Genomic DNA, 19,465 nt, shown 5'->3' on the forward strand with positions numbered 1-19,465 from the left:
TGAAACCAGAAAACCCTCCAAAGACCTTGGTCTGTGCCCCCTGGAGCGAGTGTGGGCAGAGAGGCTGGTGCTGGAAAAGTCTGCGGCCGGCTACCTGGAGAGGCAGATGCATTTGAAATGCCCTGCTCCACACACCCCCAGGATTGTTGGGGCAAAGGAGACATAAGTGTTTCTGGAGATCAAACATGGGCAAGAGAGGTTATCAACCAGAAGCCATTGTAAAGAGACTTTGCCCAAGACTTGCCACCTGGGGGAATGATCGGTCACCTGCAGGTAGTACAGAATTCCAGAAACCAGGGGCTGAAGGAACAACAGAAAGCAGCAAGACTGAAGCATCACCACCTAGGTCAAAGGTACCACACCCCAGAAGCACCACATGAAGGGGATCAGCTACAAACTCCTGTCCGGCTCAGAATACTAATGCCACGTGACGGGGGGGAACGTGCCTTCCCCCATCTCTACTCCTACAACCTCCAAGGCTCCGAAGCCACAGTCTAACGGGGGAGGAGGGGCTGTGAGCAAGCAAGATGGGGAAATGGAGAAGCCCAGCACCCTCCCCTCCAAGAGTAGGAGCCTAAAGCAAGCTTGAGAGGGAAAGAGAAGTTTTGACACTGAATCAAGTTGAGATTTGACAACTAATGTAAACTGGACTTTGAGGCGATTACGAGTCTGTTCTCACGCCTCGGTGTGACCCAAGAACAAGCAAAGAAATAAAGCAAGAATGCGTGGGAAGATGACAAAGCTGTTTTAGGACTGCAAGGGGCTTCCTAAACATGTTCAGTGTTAAGTGCACATGCAAAGCAGAGTCAGTGCTTAATACAGTAGCTGTTAATACGGTTATGAACCATCTTGGGATGGAAAGGGAAGCAGCTGGGAACTGAATGTGAGGCTGGTTTTCCTAACAGTCAAGTTGTTTGGGGTGGCCTGAGTAGAGCACTTGGCAGGGACAAGGAAGGACTTGAACCCCCGGTGCTGGGAGTGAGCCTGAAAATCTAGGATTCTCCTGTATCTCATGGCCTCCCCTCTCCCCTTTACAGAGATGCCCTCTCTCCAGCATTCAATCCCACATTTCATGTTGGAGTAACTCCCCATCTGCCCACTGGTAGTTCTTCATGGACGACTCACCATCACTTCCAATTCAAACCATCTAAACGGAACTCTACCTTTTCCTCCAGCCAGCTCTCCTTCCCCACAACCCCAAATCCCATTTCTACACGTGGATACTTCTCTCAGTCTGATGCTCTTCATCCCTTACGTTGCTTAAACCCAGATGGGCACAAACTAATCAGTTCTCTCCTGGAGACTGGTTCCTCATTTGCCCCACTCCCTCCAATTCTATGGCCACCATCATAACTCAGGTCTTTATCTCCTAAGACAGCCTCCTGAACAATCTCCCTGCCCTCCATATCTTTCCACTGGAAGCCTCGGCACACCAAGGTCAATCCGATCTTCCTCATAGACCCGGTGGCCTCATAAAGACCTCTGATAAACACTTGCTGCCCCAGGAATAAAATACAAACTTCTCAGCGAAACTTTGGAGGTCCTGCACGCCCTGCTTTGGCCAGCCTTATCTAAAACGATCCAACTCTTCCAAAACGGAGACCCACTCTCAGCCCGGTGCTGTGGCTGGACAATAAAGACTCAGAGAGGACAGACATATCTGACCACAAGGAACTAACTCTCAGTTCCAGTGGTAAGACGCAGGGGTAAGTGATGAACCAGAGAACAGTGTTGAGATAAACTCTGCATGTCCCCAACTCCCAGAGAGGATCTGTTCACCATCCATAGACTTGGGTTTTTCCACACCTAGGTTTGACTTTGGGTTCTTCTTTCTCATCGAAACACTCAAACTCCCATGCCCAGGTGAGGATCTCTTCCTCCGCCAGCTGAATGGTCCCCTGGAGTAACTCCTTCCTGAATGTCTCCACCTCCATTTTTTCATCCTGAGGTGCTTCTCACATGCCCCCCCCACCCCAAATGTGGATTAGATGCACCTCCTGGGGTGCCTGGGTGGCTCAGTGGGTTAAGCCTCTACCTTTGGCTCTGGTCATATCTCAGGGTCCTGGGATTGAGCCCTGCATTGGGCTCCCTGCTCAGCAGGGAACCTGCTTCCCCCTGTCCGCCTGCCTGCCTACTTGTGATCTCTGTCCATCAAATAAATAAAATCTTAAAAAAAAAAAAAAAAATGCACCTCCTTCGTTCCTTTAAGGACCTATTTTATATTTTTATTTTAGCCAGAGGCTTCCATTGAGGTTAAACAATAACTTTGTTGTTTAACCCTTAAAACTGTCCCTGCTCCCCTTCCTCCAGGGTACTTACTTAAAAACAAGTCCCGGAAACCAGCCTCAGGTAACAAAGCACAGACACAAGGATGGGTCAGGCCAGGTGGAGACATCCGCTCAGTGGGGGGTTGCATACTGTCTCCCTAGCTACCAAGGAGTATGGGCTCCACACTTTGGGGGGCCTTTCGGGCGCCAACCTTAACCAAGGTGAAACTGTAACTCAATTGGTCACTCAGCAACACTGTGCAGTTTTCTCTCTGTGTTACAATTTCATTGGCCACCTGCGCGTGGCCGGGCCCAACCGCATGGCCTTTGCTTATAGAGCGGGGTCACCCTCTCTATAAGAGATGCGGCCCCGGCTGGCCAGTTTAATTCTTGATGCTTGGCACAAAATAAAGCTTTGCTTGACCTTTGCTTTGTATCAGTCTCCCTCCTTTAATCACGGACCCACTATTCGGACATAACTTTTCCCACTACAGCTCTTAACTTTCCTAGTGTTACCCCTATCATGCTGCCTGCAATAGGTCTTCTCTGCAGACTCAGCTCCTTAAAAGGCAGAAAATGGGGCAGATCTTGTGAAACCACCTGCCTGAACTCCTTGAGGAATTCGGTATACCCAGAAAATTGCTGAGATGGGGGAACGAAGCTTCTAATTCAACTTGTAAAGGTCAACGATACATTCGTGAGCCAGAACCGCAGCTTTACGTTCCATCCGGATGAACTCCACAAACGCACTTAACGGGGCTCAGCCCCAGTTCGCTCGCACCTGAAGCAGCAACAATGTGGCTGCGCAGACGCGAGGAGCAGGGACCGGGGACGTGCAAATTACCACCTCGATACCAGGTTCCTCGTCTGTAACACGGGGCTGCTTTCCGGTGAACTCGTGGAGCAGGGCCTGGCCCTCAGTGCTGTGTCCGCCATTCTTAATGGCGGGGTCTGTGAAGGTCCCGTGCCCCTTGAGGGACGAGGGCACTGGCTGCTGGGCTGTGCGGGGTGGGGGGGAGTGGGGCGCTGTGCACCGAAATGACTGATCACAGGGAACCCCATCCTCCCACTCCACCCCCCAAAACTCAACCTCCTCTCCGCACGCTCCTTTCCGGAGCTTTCCGGAGCCAGGAGCAGGAGCGGTGGTTTGGCCTAAGGTCCAGGGCCCGGACCGCACCCACTCCGCCCCGCCTGCAGCGCGACCTTGACCTGTCTCCTGGTCAGAGCCTCTGTGTGGAGCCCCACCTGGAAACGGCTCCTCTAAGGCTCTTCCAGCCTAAATCCCGTCCTCTTCCACCTGTCTGGTGCGGACTTTCCCTCCCACTCGCGACCGCGTCTCCCCCAGCGACCGCACGGAACGCGAGGCGCCCTACGACCCCGCCCGAACCGCGCTCCCCGCGCGCAGGAAGCGCTCCTGCGCCTTCCTCCCTGCACAGCCCCGACCCACCGGATACCGCGAGATCTGGAGGTGGGCGGGGCCGGAAGTCGGGCCGGGCCGGAAGTCGGGCCACTCTCGCGAGGCCGGGCGGAGCGGAGCCGGGAGGCCGGGTGGTGTGTGGAGGTCGTTGGTGTCAGTTGCCAGCCGCCGGCTCGTTCGCCTGCCGTTCCGCTCCCCGCCCGCTCCAGCCATGTTCTCCGCCCTCGCCCGCCCTGCCGGCGCCGCTCTCCGCCGCAGCTTCAGCACCTCGGCCCAGGTAGGCCCGACGAGGGGCTGCCTGCGGGCGGAGGCCACGTGGGTTCCGGGCTCGCGAGCAGCCCTGATACCCGGGCCAGCCTAGACCGCAGGGTCGTCGGGTACCGACCCGCGTCTGTGGCGCCGTGGGCCGGCCCGGATACCGGGAGGGAAGTGCCGAGAGAAAGCCCGGGAGAGGGAGGGGGGAAGCCCCCCGGCTAGTCCCCCGGGACCCCGCAGAGAGCCTGCACTGGGTCTGCACAACTTCAAGGTTGAGAAGCTTTGGCTGCAGCGCCGAGAATAATTTATGTTTGTTTGCAACTTTCTGTAGCACTTGAGGCGACTGACCTTGTTCTTGTAGCATCCATGCAAATAGCGTGTAATTATTAACTCCATAGTGCAGGCGGACTGAGAGACCGAGGGTGGGGAACTGGTCCAAGGTTACAGTCATTTGGCTGGAGAATTAAAAGTCCGCCCTCCTGGCCACTGTCAGTGGGGTTTGGATCACCAAGCTTTCCCTCTAAGAACGTAAAGACGCTGCCTCCTCTGCAGGACCCTTTTGTAGGATCCTGCTTGCGGTGGGCGGACTGGGCCTGCCCCCAGGTGTGGTGACTCTGCAGGGCTTCTGGGAGTGCTCGAGCCTAAGCTATTTTTAGGCACCTTAAGGATGGTGGTTTTCTAACTGCGGTGTGTGTTAGAATCACCTGAAAGCTAATGAGAAACGGCGCCCAGTGCATGGAAGGAGGGTAGGGCCTGCCCCCTTTTACATGTCCACCAGGTGCCCCGGTGATTCTAATAGAACTAAAGTTTGTGAACCCATATTGCCTCTTTAAGTATCGCGCCCAGGGGGCGCCTGGATGGCTCAGTGGGTTAAAGCCTCTGCCTTCCGCTCGGGTCGTGATCCCAGAGTTCTGGGATCGAGCCCCGCATCGGGATCTCTGCTCCGCAGAGAGCCTGCTTCCTCTCCTCTCTCTGCCTGTCTCTCTGCCTAGTTGTGATTTCTCTCTGTCAAATACATAAAGTATTTTTTAAAAAGTATCACGCCCAGGAGGGAGTTGATTTAGTAAAGGAGAGTCCAGATTTCTGTTTTAGGTTCTGTCCTTCAGATCAGTTTCCTGTTTATAAGATTCATTTGAAAAAGAAATACACAAGAGGGCGCCTGGGTGGCTCAGTGGGTTAAGCCGCTGCCTTCGGCTCAGGTCATGATCTCAGGGCCCTGGGATCGAGTCCCTGCTGAGCAGAGAGCCTGCTTCCTCCTCTCTCTCTGCCTGCCTCTCTGCCTACTTGTGATCTCTCTCTCTCTGTCAAATAAATAAAAATAAAAAAATAAAAAAATAAAAAAAAAAAAAAGAAATACACAAGAGCACCGAGTATCCATGCTCACCCTGCTCCTGCCGGGTGCGCTGCAGGAGAGACCAAGATGAGTAAGGAGCGGCACTTGAGAGAGGCCCCAACCTAGGACAGGTGGAAGTGCCAAAGGCTGATGCTGAGGAGAGGGGGAAGGAAGGGAACTGATCTCGGGTAAGATTGTGGGATTTGCTGAGGGACGGACGGTTGGATGAGCGGGACCAGAAGGAAGGACACAAAGACGTCGGGCTTTGAAATTGCTGGGATGCAAAAGGCTGTTGGAGGAGAGTGGGTTTGGGTAGGGGGAGGATATTAGGAGCTCAGTTTGAGATGTTACGTTTAAAAAATAGAACTTTAAAAGCAAACCACAATAGACTTACATTGTAAAGCAAACTTAGAAATGAGGGAAGTGTTACCCCTTTGCAGAAGTTGCTGAGTGTGTGTTGTTGACAACCAACTCCTCAATGCAGAGAAGATCTGCAGGTTTGGAGATTGGTCTTCAAAGAGATCATAAGTTAATCTCCGCAGAACCACAGATTCCGTCTACACTGTGAAGATTCCACCACTGAAGGGCTGTGTTTTTATCCATATTAACGAAGTTGATGAAACTTTGTAATATACAAATAATGACGTCACCGCAACACAAAGCAACCGAATGAGCGAGGAGGTCATTTTAGGTATTGTAAGGGACTGATTTACTTAAACACCCTAGTGAAGGCATCAAGTCAGTCTCTTTCCGTTCTTTCTTTCCCTTTCCCTTCTTCCCTCCCTCCATCTCTCTTTCTTTTCTTCCTTTTCTTCTCTTCTCTCTCTCTCCGATGTTGGGCTCCGCAGTGGAACCTTGGAAGTCAGGCTGAGTAATCTGGCCATGAGGGACTTGAAGGAGATTTTTCAGTAAGGAAATGAAATGATTAACAGTTAATTTTCAGAAAGATGGTTTTGAGGTAGAGCCATAGATAATAGAATGGGAACGGAACGTAAGGGGAAGCTTGGGAAGATGTTTGAAATGTCAGGTCCTCCATGACCTAACTGGGTGTCTCTGATAAGGGAAGAGGCAGGAAATGGTTCTAAGGGTTTGAATTTGGGAGAACACCAGTCCTATTTGGGAACAGGGTGGGAGAGGTAGAACGCATACATTTATTTAGACAGGTTTATGGGACTATTGCAATGCCTAACAGAGCTGGGAATGTGAGAGTTGGAATTGGAGGTCCCTAGGAATAGAGACAAGACGTGAGTGATGACTGACGATCTAGAAGTAGAGATTGCCAGACCTCAGTTCTGGGTTGATCTGGCTAGTTTTCTGGGAAGTCAAGGGTCCCCTTTATACCACCAATTAAAAAAAAATCAAAACTGAAGTCAAGATGTTTGGTTTTATGTGCTTTTAGAGTTTACCTTTCTTAAGCAGATGACACAGCTTGGGTTTTGTTTGGGCTTTGGTTTCAGGGTTTGATAACCAAAGTCCATTATTACTAGGGGCCATTGCTATAGAATACAGTCTGTGGTGAGAGTCTAGGGACCCAAAGCAGATGGCTCCCCAAGAGGACACGTGTGGGACTTTTGGTTCTTGTCCCCGCTGTTAGTCTGTCTTCTTCCCTGACAGCTATCTGCTGGTCCAGAATAAGCTCCCTTCTCATTCATAAGGTTAGGGTACAAATAAGCTCACTCAGGACTGTTTTGTTTAGGCCCTGAGTGAGCCCTAGTGGGGAAGGGTACCTTTTGTATAATGAGAGTGAGCTGTAGGGCATGGCTTAGAATAGATGGTTTTTTGTTTGTTTTTTTTTAAGCCCAAATTGAAGGGTCAAGTTGCCTGTGTTTGGCTTGTATCCCACATCATCATTTGCTATCTTTTGGGGCCCAGGTGTATTACAACTTCTGTGACTCAGTTCCTCATCTATAAAATGAGTCCGTTAATATTGCTTAATGGAGTTCTGAGCGTCAGATCAGGAAAGACCTAGCTCAGTTCCAGCTACAGGACAGACTGACAAATGGCCCTTGGCTACCATTTTGCTTCTGGTATTCCTAGTAGATAAGGTTGCTAGGTGGCCTGAGTTTCAGGTGAAGTCCTACTGTATAATAACTTCTGCCCCTCGTGGGAAAAGTTACCAGGAGGCAGTCATTGACTTAGTTGTTGAAAATGGCTGGGGTGGGGGTGGTGGTAAGCTCCATTTGGTCGCCGTCCTTCACAGACCCCTCTTCCTCCCTAGATGCTGGTGTTCACAGGGCTCTGTCCCTAGTGGTCCTGTCACTGTTCCCTTTTGTGCTTTCTGGGGCTACCAGTAATCTCAGTGCAGATGCATAGGGTCTCCAGACCAAGCTGTTAGCCTACTGGCACGTGTGTGCCTGGATGTTTCAAGGGGCTCAAACCCAGCACGCAAAACGAGACTCATTATCCTTTCTCCCAGACCCCTTACCCCTCCTCAGTTCCCTATCTTGCTTAAAGGCAATGTTGTCCACTCAGGCCGGCAAGTTGTCACCCCAGGTTCCTCCCTCCACTCACCATCTGGATGGAAGTGGAGGAGAGTGACCGAATCCCTTGTAGCCTGCCCATCCTTGCTTGCCTGGATCCCACCCTTGAGTCATGCTTGGACTATTGCAGTAGTCTCCCTGCCTCCATTCTTGGATATTTCCAGGCCATCTTCCATTCTGCCTCATACCTTTTTAAAACACTGGGGTGCCTGGGTGGCTCAGTCAGTTAAGTGACTGCCTTCAGCTCAGGTCATGATCCCAGGGTCCTGGGATCCAGCCCCACAGGGGGCTCCCTGCTCATTGGGGAGCCTGCTTCTCCCTCTGCTGCTCCCCCTACTTGTGCTCTCTCGTGCGCTTCTCTCTCTTTCAAATAAAAATAAAATCGTGTAAAAATAAATAAATAATAAGACACAGTTCTGGACACGTTTTTCCCAGCTTCTAAGGCCTTTCACCATTCCCTGTTGCCCAGAAGGACCAGACAGACTCTGCTCGGCTCTCAGCTTCGGCCCTACCTTCTTCCTTCCTCCACGTGCATCCAGCAGTGCGGGAGCCGGAGGGGACTGCTTCCCCTTCGCTGGGCCATACTCCACAGCTCCCCCCACCCCCCACACCCCGGCATCCATCTGGTAAACTGATGCTGCTCCTCCAAAGCCCCGTCTCCCACTTAATTCTCTCCTAGTGTCTACCTCCGTGGCACTTGTCACTCTCGATGCTGTTTTTCGGTTTGCACGCCTTTCGGTTCGCAGGTCTTGTTGGTGCTGGCAAGTCAGTCCGGCGGGTGGCAGGTAGGAAGTCCACGCCTGTTGAATTGGAAGTGAGCCTTAAACATGAATAAGCAGCCCCTTTTGGAAGACAGTCTGGCACTTTCTCAAAGATTAAACGTGGGGTTGCCACGCGACTCCTCAGTCCCACTCCCTGGTATGAGAAGAAGAAGGGGATTAAGTGATGGCCGGTCATTAGATGTACTTCGCTCTGGAGTGGCTGGTGGAGGTCAGGTCTTCGACTTTTAGCTCCACTAAGGTGACCAGTAAACTGACAGAGCTCTGCTGGCTCCAGCCTTCTGGATGCTGGCACGGCAGTCGAGTCTCTCAGCTCTCACTTTTAACCCCTCCTGCAGCTCACATGCCCAGAGCCGCCGGCTGCTTGTGGCGTGGCGTGGGGCCATAGTGATTCTCAGACTCCGGCCAGCGCCAGAGTCACCTGGAAGTCTGGCTGGAAACACAGAGGCCTGAGCCCTGTCCTGCTTCGAGGAGCCTGGCTCTCTGTGGGCTTTGTCAGCTGGGTGGCCGGTCCCGATAGACCCAGAGTGTGGGGCACGGGTCCCGGGGCTGCAGTTCTGACTGAATGCGGGGGAGGGAGCCTTCCGACACGCGCGTCCCTCCTGATGCTGCGTGCACCCCGCATCAGCTCCCTGTCCCCCGCCGGAGCCAGCAGGGCTCTTCCCATTCCTCGTTCCCCACGTACAGTGACCAGTCTGTCAGTAGGTGCCCAGTATGTTTTTTTATAGTTGTTAAACTGCAGGTTGAAGGGAAGGTTGCCCGAGTAAAGCTTGTTCATCTTTCGGGAGTGTTTGTGGTAGGACCCCGATTGTCACAACAGCTGTGGACATGAGTTCCCTATTTTCCTGAGAGAAGCCTCTCCGCTTCAGAAGGAAACTGGACTTTGGACCAGGCACCGGGGCAATGAAAGAGACCTAGTGTGGTGTATTTTATAGGCTATCATGTGACTACTTCTAATACCTATTCTGTATTGAGTCCTTTCTCTGTATTGCTTTTTAGAAAAATGCTAAAGTAGCCGTGCTGGGGGCTTCCGGAGGAATCGGGCAGCCGCTGGCGCTTCTCCTCAAGAACAGTCCCTTAGTGAGCCGCCTGACCCTCTACGATATCGCTCACACGCCCGGAGTGGCCGCAGATCTGAGCCACATCGAGACCAGAGCGACCGTGAAAGGTACCGGACACGCTGAGCCTGGAGACTTTGCTCACCTTCTCCCCAGTAGACCAGAGTCCAAGCGATAGGACACGGTTCCTCAGTGGAAGTAGATCAGTGGAAATAGATCAGAGACTCGGTTTCCACGTTCATCGTGGAGTTGAATTCACGAATGACTATGTCTTTCTGGACTTGAGCCTTTAAAGATTTAAATAGCGTCTTTCAGAAAAACAGAGGTGGTCTAATCTATCCGTTTTTAATTTTTTTTCTCATGTGAAAAGTAATAGGATGGGGAAGGGGAACTTTCGGGGACTTCCGGAGTCGGGAGACCATAGGATGCTGTCCCCGTGGGCTGCAGGTTGTCGCCATGTGCCGTGGGCCAGCCCTCCTGCCACCCCGGGCTCCTCTCCCAGCTTCTCAGAAGCACTGCCTGCTTTGGGTAATCTGCTTTTCCTGTAAAGTCCTAGATTGCGGGCCAGAAAAGTGGTAGAAATTCCTGTCTCTGCTGCCGGTGTGTGGGATTGCCCCAAGTGACAGTATCCACACGCGTCCTCCGCCGGCGGGCACACTCGGGAGGTCAACTCTGAGCTGGGGCGTTTATGTGCCTTCCGGAGTCTCGGAATTTGTTTGCTTGTTTTCTTTTGGAGCTTCTGAAAGCTCCTGCAGTAAGGGAAAAGCCTAAATCAAAGCAGATTTTGGTCATTGGAGCAAATGTCCCTTGTGACCTTTGAAAATGGACCTTTTTCGCCCTCAGATGATAGGAATAAACAAAAGAGATAACCATACTAGATGTATTGCTTTAGCAGCACCGTGATTTTCTCATGGGGCTTTCAGCATGTCTTGTGATCTGACCCCGAGATGGAGCTTTTGTTAGGACGAGTGGGTGGGGGGAGAGGGGGAGAAGGAATAAGCCGCTCTTGGAACTAGGAGCCAGGAAGGCCTTACAGGTACCAGCGGGTCCAGTAAAGACAAGCAGCTGAACTTGGTGGGGGAGAGGGGTGGCAAGAGAGTTGATCCTTTCCACGGGGGTGGGACCCAGGCAGTCGGAGGCTGGAGGAAAGTGGCATGAAGGGCGGCTGGGACCGTCAGACCCGCGAGCAGCAGTGGTCAGGAAGCACTTCGCAGGTGGGCTTTGGCGCCCTTCTGGAGGCCTGGGGTTGACCCTGGACGCAGCGGGGGGCCGTCCTCCCCCGGCTCCATCCCACAGGTGCCCTCGCCTCTCCGGATCAGAGGATGTGAACTTGCTCTCTCCTGGGGCGGTGTCTAGGCTACCTCGGACCTGAGCAGCTGCCGGATTGCCTGAAAGGCTGCGATGTGGTGGTTATCCCAGCCGGAGTCCCCAGAAAACCAGGTGTGTGTTCGGAAGTCTTGCCTCGCATCCCCCTGCCAGTCGGGTGGGGATGTGGTTTACCCTTATGCTGGACTGAGTCCGTGTCTCTGTGGCAGAGAAAAATTGCAGAGAAATCCCTTTCTTGGCCTGGCCCGTGTCTGCCGTGTCTGTGCCCCGCCTGGTCTGGTGCTTCCGTCTGGTGCTCGCAGGCACGCTGTCTTCCCAGAGCACCCTTCCTCCGCTGCTGCTGGGGAGCTCTTACCGGCCCTTTTGGAGCCTCAGGCGCCTCCCTCCCTACGCTCCAACCCCCCACAAGCCTCTGTGTGAGCACTTGTCACCCTAGGCTGCTTTTCCTACAAGATAGATTGGCTTGGAAGAGGGACCCTGTCCCACTCATACTTGGCTTCCCTCTAACAACTGCCGCACGGCGCCGGGCAGGCGCCGGGCAGGCCATCCTGTGCTTTGTGAACATCTTGATTTGGATCACTCAGGCATGACCCGGGATGACCTGTTCAACACCAATGCCTCCATCGTGGCCACCCTGACCGCGGCCTGCGCCCAGCATTGCCCCGAGGCCATGATCTGCGTCATTTCAAATCCGGTGAGTGCCGCTGGCAGAGGGGGCTAATGCCGTTCCTGACCCCCCCAGTGAGCAGGAGGAAGAGGCGGAGGCGCTTACGGGGACCAAAATACAGTGAAGGGGCCGCAGCAGACACATCGGATGAGCCAAGTGCGAATTCCAGCCTGGTTTTCCCACCACCGTGTGCCTTTGGACGCATCACTTCCCCTCTCTGTGTCCGTTTCCCCATGCGCAACGTCCGTTCTTGAGGCTCTGTTGAGGCCTGAACGTGGTGGCCCATTCACTTCCCTTACCCTGTTCTGCTCGGGGTTTGCGGCTCCAGGTCCCCCATCAGTCTCGCTCGGCCACCCCGGGCCCTGCTCACAGCTTTTGTGGGAGCTTCTCCTCCTATCCCGAAAGCGCACGTGCCACGCCCTCCCCGAGAAGACCGAGGCGGCTCCCCAGCAGTCCCATGGGTCGCATTTATTCCTTGGTGCCTCCCTCCCAGGAGGAAGCCGGCCTCTGAGGCCCAGGTTCTGGGCGGAAGCGCGGTGACAGTGACGTTGACTGAGGACGTGCCCGCCAGGCCACCCCTAGAGCTTGTTCCCAAGGCCTCTGGGGGGCCGATCCCCAAGTAGCTCACCCTTGGGGCAGCGGCCACGTTGGCTGGGACGCTCGCCTCGCGCCTGATGGAAGCCCCGTGGTCGTGTCCGCCCTCGTCATGCCCGCTCTGGGCACCAGGCGCTGTGTCAGCACTTGCTGTGTGTTAAGTTCCAGAACCTTCACGGCCTCGAGGAGGTGGTTGTCTCTGCCGTGAGGAAACCACTCTTCTGGGCTTAAGCTCACAGGCTGGCTGAGCTGGGACTTGTCCCTGGGGCTGGCTGAGGTCTTGGCCCTGTGCAGCGCGGTGCTGTGTCCAGGTGTCAGCCCCAGTGGGCACGGGCGGTGTCGCGTGGGGCCAGCCTCGCCTGTTAGGCTAACAGCCCGAAGGTCATGTGCACTTCTGAACTGCGGGCCCCAGGGCCCCTGCGGGGAGGAGGGCCTGCCGCCTCGAAGGGTTGTTTGAAGAGGGGAGAGTAGGAAGTCGGCCCACTGTGACCTGCTCCGCAGCGAGGGCGGCTTGCCCGTGGACAAAGTTATCGGGACAGTTTGGCCTCTTAGGACTTGCCGGCGGTCTGGGGAAGAGATGTTGCCGCGTGTGGCTCGTCTCTCAGGATGCAAGGCAAGTCACGCCTCTCTCTTGCATTTGCCAGGTGAACTCCACCATCCCAATCGCAACGGAAGTTTTCAAGAAACACGGGGCATACAATCCCAATAAAATCTTCGGGGTGACAACCCTGGACATCGTCAGAGCCAACACATTCATTGCAGAACTGAAGGTAAGGGCCGCGTCGGGTGTCCCTCAGGCTCCCCTCTCAGCCGTCCTCGGCTGAGCGGTGGGCATAGGAGACCAGGGGGTCTCCAGCGCTCTTGGAGCTGCCCCCGTGAGGGAGAGGAGCTCTCAGGTTTCCTTGGGGGATCCACCCGGCCCCCTGCACGTTTCAACCACAGCCAGCCAGAGTGTTGACGCCACTCCCGCTCTGTCCCCTGCTGCGTGGGAGGGTCCGGGCTTTCTCCAGGATTTCTCGCTGGCTCAGCTGGGCTGTACTCTGGAAGTTCATTGCCTCTGAAAACTAGACCAGGACTTGCCTGCTAATCATTAGAGAAATGATAAAATCGGCAAATACGAAGTATTGGGGGTCATTCCTGAACTCCTGAGATCCAGGAATCGACGTTCCCGGCCTGTCGTTCTGACTGCAGTCGCCTCTGGCTCACTGGGCCCGTGCTAGGGGGCGGGGGCCGTGGGCACCAGCGCCGGCCCTGGCGTCCTCGGTGCCCCTCGCAGCTCGGTGGTGGGTCCAGCAGCACCGCTTCCTTTGGCCTGAAGCAGTGTCCCTCTGGAGCTCCGGGCCATCTTTTTCTGCCTTTGCAGAGGAGGGGTCAGTGGGAGCAGTAGTGCTGCGCCCTTAAGACCGTTGACCGTGATCTTACTGCCCCGTGCGCCGAGCGGGTCCGCTCGGGAATGCCCTGCTGTCGTTCGTGCTGCAGCCCCTCTCCGAGGGACCGGGGTCCCTTGGGACTCAAGAGCCAGCAGGATTGGATCAGCAGCTGGGCGCGGGTGTGGAGGGTGGTTGAGTCAGGCCAGGCTTTCCCGAGGAGCGTGCACTTCCCCTGAGGCTGACCGAGGGCAGGCTGGGAGGGTGGGGCTCGGGCCTCCTGGGGCTACCGGCCCTGCTTCCTGCGAGCCACAGTATTCATTCTCTGGGTTCTCTTGGCGCTTCCAGCTCTTGGGGCCCAAAGCACACCATCTCCCCCCGGCCTCTGGTCCTGCTGCAACAAGCTAGCTGCACGTGGCTGTTTAGATGACTTAGAATTACAGAAAATGCGAAATCCCTGTCCTCTGTTGCACCAGCCGCGTTTCAGATGCTCGGTGGCGACACAGGCTCCTGCGTTCTCACAGACAGCTCTGTGGGACGGGGCTGTCACAGACTGGGAAGTTCTGTCTGCAGTGAAGAAAAGCGGATCTTGGCCCTGGGAGAGAACCTAGTGCTTCTCAAGCTTCCGTTCGGGGACGTGTCCTCTCAGGCTCTCGGGCATTCTGGAAAAACCCTGAATTGTAACAGGAATGAAAGTTGGCCCTAAAGCTCCAGTGTCTGGAGCCTCCTTTGGTCCTCTTGGCCGTTTTCCGCCCCCCTTGGCCACCTTCTCGGCTTTTCTACTGATGGGATTCGTTTTCTCGACGCCCCAGGCGTTTGCTCTTCTCCTTTTGCCCAGAACACGCTTCTTTTGGCAAAGTCCTGCTGCTCCTTCCCAGATGACGTGACGTCTGTCCCAGAAAGCTGCTCCCAGGCTGATGAAGTGCTCCCCTTGCTGCCAGGGCCGCCCCATGTGGCATCTCAGCGCAGCACACGGGGCGCCACTTTTGTCTGCCTCGTAATCAACAGTGAGGGGCTCTGTCTGTCCACACCTGTGTCGCTGGTGACCAGCACCGTGCCTCGGCACGGAGGCGCCGCTGTGTGAGCATCCCGCTCCGTGAACTTGGTCCTGAGGGGTCTGCTCCCTCTCGACGCTGGGTCTCCCTTCTTGGACAAGGCGGGTTCCTAACTTGAGGCTGCTCTCTTTAGCAGCTGTGGCATTTGGGGAAGGTGACGTCATTCATCACTGCGGGAGACTGCTCACTCCCTCCTGTAACTCCCACCAGAATTTTTCTTTTTTTTTTTTTGGACCAGTGGAAGAAATACCTGGTCCACAGATTTGTGGGGGCGTTGTGTCTCCCGTTTAACAAATGAATCAGCCTCTCCTGTTAAGCCCTGACAGAGAACCATGGTGTTCTGACCCCTTACAGCTCCGTTTTGTTCTGTCCTGATCACTGAGGTGACAGACTTCTCACCCCCGGGGTTTTCTGGAATTGTTTTGGATTTTGCTCTCCAGTCAGGGGGAGGGAATTGGGCTTGTTCTCTGTGACTGAGGGTAGGGACGTGAATCTGGGCTGGTGTGTGACGAATGACCTTAGCTCTGGGGGAAACGACTGTCCTCTGATTCTAGAAGATACCAGACTGGCGGGGACCAATGTGGGGACCCTGCAAGGAGGCAGTAGTCTGCTCCCTGTAAAGGAAGACCCCCACAGGGACCTCACCAGGTACCCGTACTCCTCTCCGCGTTGTTCCCGCTGATGTTCCGCAGGTGGTGGGCCGTGGTAGGCAATCTGACCACAGCTGGACTCGGGCTTCTGTGGTTTCTTTGTTCTGGCTTCTGTGGATTTTTCCAGTGTTGGTGCTTTAGGAGGATATGACGTAGTTTATTCTCAAAGAGCTTTATTATAGAGCTTCAGGGGCACCTGGGTGGCTCAGTGGGTTAAAAAGCCTCTGCCTTCAGCTCAGGTCATGATCTCGGGGTCCTGGGATCGAGCCCCGCATCAGGCTCTCTGCTCAGCAGGGAGCCTGCTTCCTCCTCTCTCTGCCTGCCTCTCTGACTACTTGTGATCTCTGTCAAGTAAATAAATAAAATCTTAAAAAAAATAAATAAATAAACAGAGCTTCATACTTTGATGGCCAGGGCTTGGATCCTGCTCGAGTCAATGTTCCCGTCATTGGCGGCCATGCCGGGAAGACCATCATCCCCCTGATCTCGCAGGTAAGTGTGTCACCTTGCCAGGAAGCCGCTCCTTCGGGAGGTTCCGCCTCGAGGTATTGAAGACAGAGGGACAAAGAACTAAGCATCTGTCCTATTTTGAGAAGATTCCTGCTACAGATACAGCCCCAGCCATTGTCCAGGGTTGGGGTGTGGCAGGCGGATTCTTGAGTGGCCTGCAGGGCTGTGGTCAGGGTCCGGCGCTTCGGGGGTCCATGCCTGTGGGAGTGAGCGTGGTCAGAAGGTGCTCACAGCTCCCGCTGCTGCGGGAAATCGCCGAATTCCCAGTTGGGTCAGAGCAGGTACAGCTGCTTTATTTAAAAATGATTAGGGGGCGCCCAGCTGGCTCCATCGGTAGAACTCGGCACCCTTGATCTCAGCTCTGAGAGTTTGAGCCCCACACTGGGTGTAGAGATTACTTAAAATTAAAAAAAAAATAATAAGTTGAGTGGAGGCAAGGTGTATATAATCGAGGATAAGATAAATTAAGTCAATTCCTAGCCCCTGAGTAAAATGCACTGAGAAGGACACAAAATATTTGCGCTGTTCCTGCCAAAAGTGTGTATAAGTTTATGAGAAAAGCATGAAAAAACCTTCTATAAAATCTAACATCGTGGAGATTCTACAAAACAAGCAGTCAGCCCTCTTGACAAGTGTCTGGGAAGACAGGACTGCTAGGGAACCGACCGAGGTGGGCCCCTGCATGGGAACTGGGGACAGGAAAGGGACAGCAGTGAGCGAGCGAGTGGGTGACATCTGAGTAAGGTCTGTACGTCCGTATGTATCGGTGATAACTTCCTGATTTTCGTAATTGCGCTGTGGTTACGTAAGATGCTAACGTTAGGGTAAGCTGAGTGTGGGAAACCTTTGTGCTGTTTTTACAACTTCTCTCTAAAATTAGTCCAAAATACTAAAACGTCTTTTAAAATGAGTAGGGATGGGTAGTGGGTGGCGCCTAGCTGACTCCGTTGGTGGAACACACGACTCAATCTCAGGTCATGGGTTCAAGCCCCGCGTTGAGCGTGGAGCCTACTTTCAGAAAAAGGCGCAGTGGGGGTAAGGGCCACGTTACACCAAAGTTGACTTTTTCTTTAAAGCAGAGTTGGTCTCGGCTTCCGTGTAGTGGCAGTGCGGGGGGGCGGGGGTCTTCCACGAGTTGGGGAGGAGAGAGTGGGGTCCTGGAGTGGTGGCAGCAGCTGCTCACGTGGTCCCTGTGGCTTTGGCCCCAGTGCACTCCCAAGGTGGACCTTCCCCAGGACCAGCTGACAGCCGTCACTGGGCGGATCCAGGAGGCTGGCACGGAGGTGGTGAAGGCCAAAGCTGGAGCAGGTGGGTTCTTGGGGCAGCGCCCGGGTGGGGTACTGATGCCAGAGGCCCCGCTGCCGTTCCCAGTTGAAAACCGGAAGGGCCCGGGCAGGCAGCGAATGCTTTTCTCGGCTTCCTCTATGTTCTCTGGCTAAGCCAGGCTGGTGGCGGCGGGCAGCCCGGCTTTGTGGAGTGGCTCGACGCTGAAGGTCATGCCATCCCTGAGTTCATCAAGTCACTAGATGCCGACACAGATCCTTCACAGCCAATGCGGAGGGCTTTGCGGCTGCTGTGTTTAGCCGCAGGACCGGCTGGTCCGGATCTCGTGGCCACCATGCTTATTTGACTGACCCGCCGGTCCTCCTAGGCTCAGCCACACTGTCCATGGCGTATGCCGGAGCGCGGTTTGTCTTCTCCCTGGTGGATGCGATGAACGGAAAGGAAGGCGTCGTCGAGTGTTCCTTCGTGAAGTCCCAGGAAGCAGACTGCGGCTACTTCTCCACCCCGTTACTGCTGGGGGTGCGTATCCCGGGGGCCGGGTCTCGTGACAGCGGGAGTCCCGGCCTGCTCGCTCAGAGTTCCGTTTTCCCCGGCGCGGGGACGGCATCCCAGTGCCTGGGCCATGCTGGGGGTTTTGAGGGTGCGCGCACGTCCCAGAATTAAGAGCAGGAAGAAATCTCAAGACTCGGGGGTGGGAAACCACTGGCCTGTGACGCCTTCCCCGCGGGTTGGCGAACTGGCCCTTGGCTGGGTCTCTGTGTTTCTTTTTTCTTTTCTTTTATTTTTTAAAAGATTTTCTTTTTTTATTTATTTATTTGACAGAGAGAGAGATCACAAGTAGACAGACAGGCAGGCAGAGAGAGAGAGAGGGAAGCAGGCTCCCCGCTGAGCAGAGAGCATGATGCAGGACTCGATCCCAGGACCCTGAGATCATGACCTGAGCTAAAGGCAGCGGCTTAACCCACTGAGCCACCCAGGTGCCCCAGTCTCTGTTTCTTGATGAGACACTCGCTCTACCTCAAGGCAGCCGTGACTGTCCCGAAGGAAAGGCCTCGTCTACGGCCATACCACCCTGAACGCGCCCGATCTCGTCCGAAGGAAAGGCCTCCCTCCACCAGACCCAGAGAGGATGCTGAGCTGAGGGTTTCCTGCTTCCCTGCCCTACCGCCACAGGTTTTCTTCTGGAGCATGGTCTAGGTTGTCCCCTCAAAGTGCTGGCGTCTAGGACAGAGCCCTTCCGGTCCTGTTGGTTGGCCAGGCTGTTGAGAGGCAGCTGTCCAGTCTGGTGACTGCCCGAGTGTTCGGGAAGCAGACCCCACCGGGGCTCTCCCACGCACGCCGTCCAGCCAGGTTTCTGTTTCCGACGCGCGGGCAGTGCTGACATCAGGCAGAGAGGTGGTTGCCTTCATCTCCTGCCCAGAATGAAACGGTCTGGTGACGTTCCGAGCTACCCAGAAGCCCTTCCCACAGACGCCCCGATGTCCAAAGATCCCTGAGACGTGGCCCCAGGGCTCAGGGACCCCATGGGGTGGAGAGACAGGCACTAAACAGACTAATTCTGGAACTGGGGGGTGTGGCAGTCCTGGGAGGCGACTGGGACGCCTCCGCCGCTGGCACAGACACACCCGCTTAGCGGTGGGGGTGACATGGTGACAAACACCTGTTTTCCTGACGTCTCCCATCTCCCTATGTGATTATATTGGACTTGGGTGGATATTGCCAACTTGGCGGCAGCCGAGAACCCAAAAGTCTGCCCGGGGTCGGGGAGAATGACGTTTGGTGCTGCTGGGCTTGAGTGCTCTGTGGGCCAAGCCGCCCACGGGCGTTCTCACAGCCTCCTCTGGGGTGGATAGGACGCCCGTTTTCTGGATAAGGAAAGCGCCTTGGCCGAGGTGCACGTGGAGTGAGTGCCGGGGTCCAGATCGCAGCCGGGGGCAGCTTGCCCGAGCCCCGGCTCACGCTGGGCGGCTGGGCTCCCTCCCGGAGAGTCGGGAAGTCATGCATCAGGTTTTCCTGAACAGCCTCGTTCGTAGAAACCTGCTGTAAAGTTTACAGCATCGCAGTAAACTTTCTTAATTTTTAAACTGTCCGATTTTATCCCCTCCCACCTCCTGCAGAAAAAGGGCATCGAGAAGAATCTAGGCATCGGCAAGATCTCCCCTTTCGAAGAGAAGATGATAGCAGAAGCCATCCCCGAGCTGAAGGCCTCCATCAGGAAGGGCGAGGAGTTCGTGAAGAACATGAAGTGAGCGCGTAGCCAGCGAGTGGTCCGTCTCCCTAACTTATGAAGGCATCGTGTCTCTGTAAAGCCATTCCCCGCCCCTGTGTTTGCGTCCTGTTAACCAGGAGTGTCGTGCTAGCGTCGCCGTCCCTTCCAAATTGTGGGCGCGTCAGTAAAAGCAGGCTTTGGTTTTCTTTCTCAA

General features: G+C 54.8%; 2 protein-coding genes across 6 annotated transcripts in view; one reads left to right on the forward strand and one right to left on the reverse strand.

Annotated features, from left to right (window-relative positions):
- The window catches only part of STYXL1 (serine/threonine/tyrosine interacting like 1), a 56,483-nt gene extending 52,651 nt beyond the window's left edge, over positions 1 to 3,832 (reverse strand). For 3 of the 5 annotated variants that reach the window (XR_006816637.1, XM_045992843.1, XM_045992839.1), the window contains exon 1: positions 3,513 to 3,645. The gene's annotated coding sequence lies outside the window, so the exon portion shown is untranslated. The other 2 variants (XM_045992840.1, XM_045992841.1) reach the window with 2 other exon arrangements.
- MDH2 (malate dehydrogenase 2) lies at positions 3,776 to 19,465 on the forward strand. The gene is made up of 9 exons (XM_045992838.1): positions 3,776 to 3,961; positions 9,531 to 9,699; positions 10,946 to 11,029; positions 11,500 to 11,609; positions 12,821 to 12,946; positions 15,663 to 15,740; positions 16,967 to 17,066; positions 17,410 to 17,561; positions 19,160 to 19,465. The coding sequence occupies exons 1-9, from the start codon at positions 3,896 to 3,898 to the stop codon at positions 19,289 to 19,291; spliced, it is 1,017 nt and encodes a 338-aa protein (XP_045848794.1). The 5' UTR covers positions 3,776 to 3,895; the 3' UTR covers positions 19,292 to 19,465.

Source organism: Meles meles, chromosome 21 (genome assembly GCF_922984935.1).
Source record: "Meles meles chromosome 21, mMelMel3.1 paternal haplotype, whole genome shotgun sequence".
In the NCBI taxonomy this organism is placed as follows: domain Eukaryota; kingdom Metazoa; phylum Chordata; class Mammalia; order Carnivora; family Mustelidae; genus Meles; species Meles meles.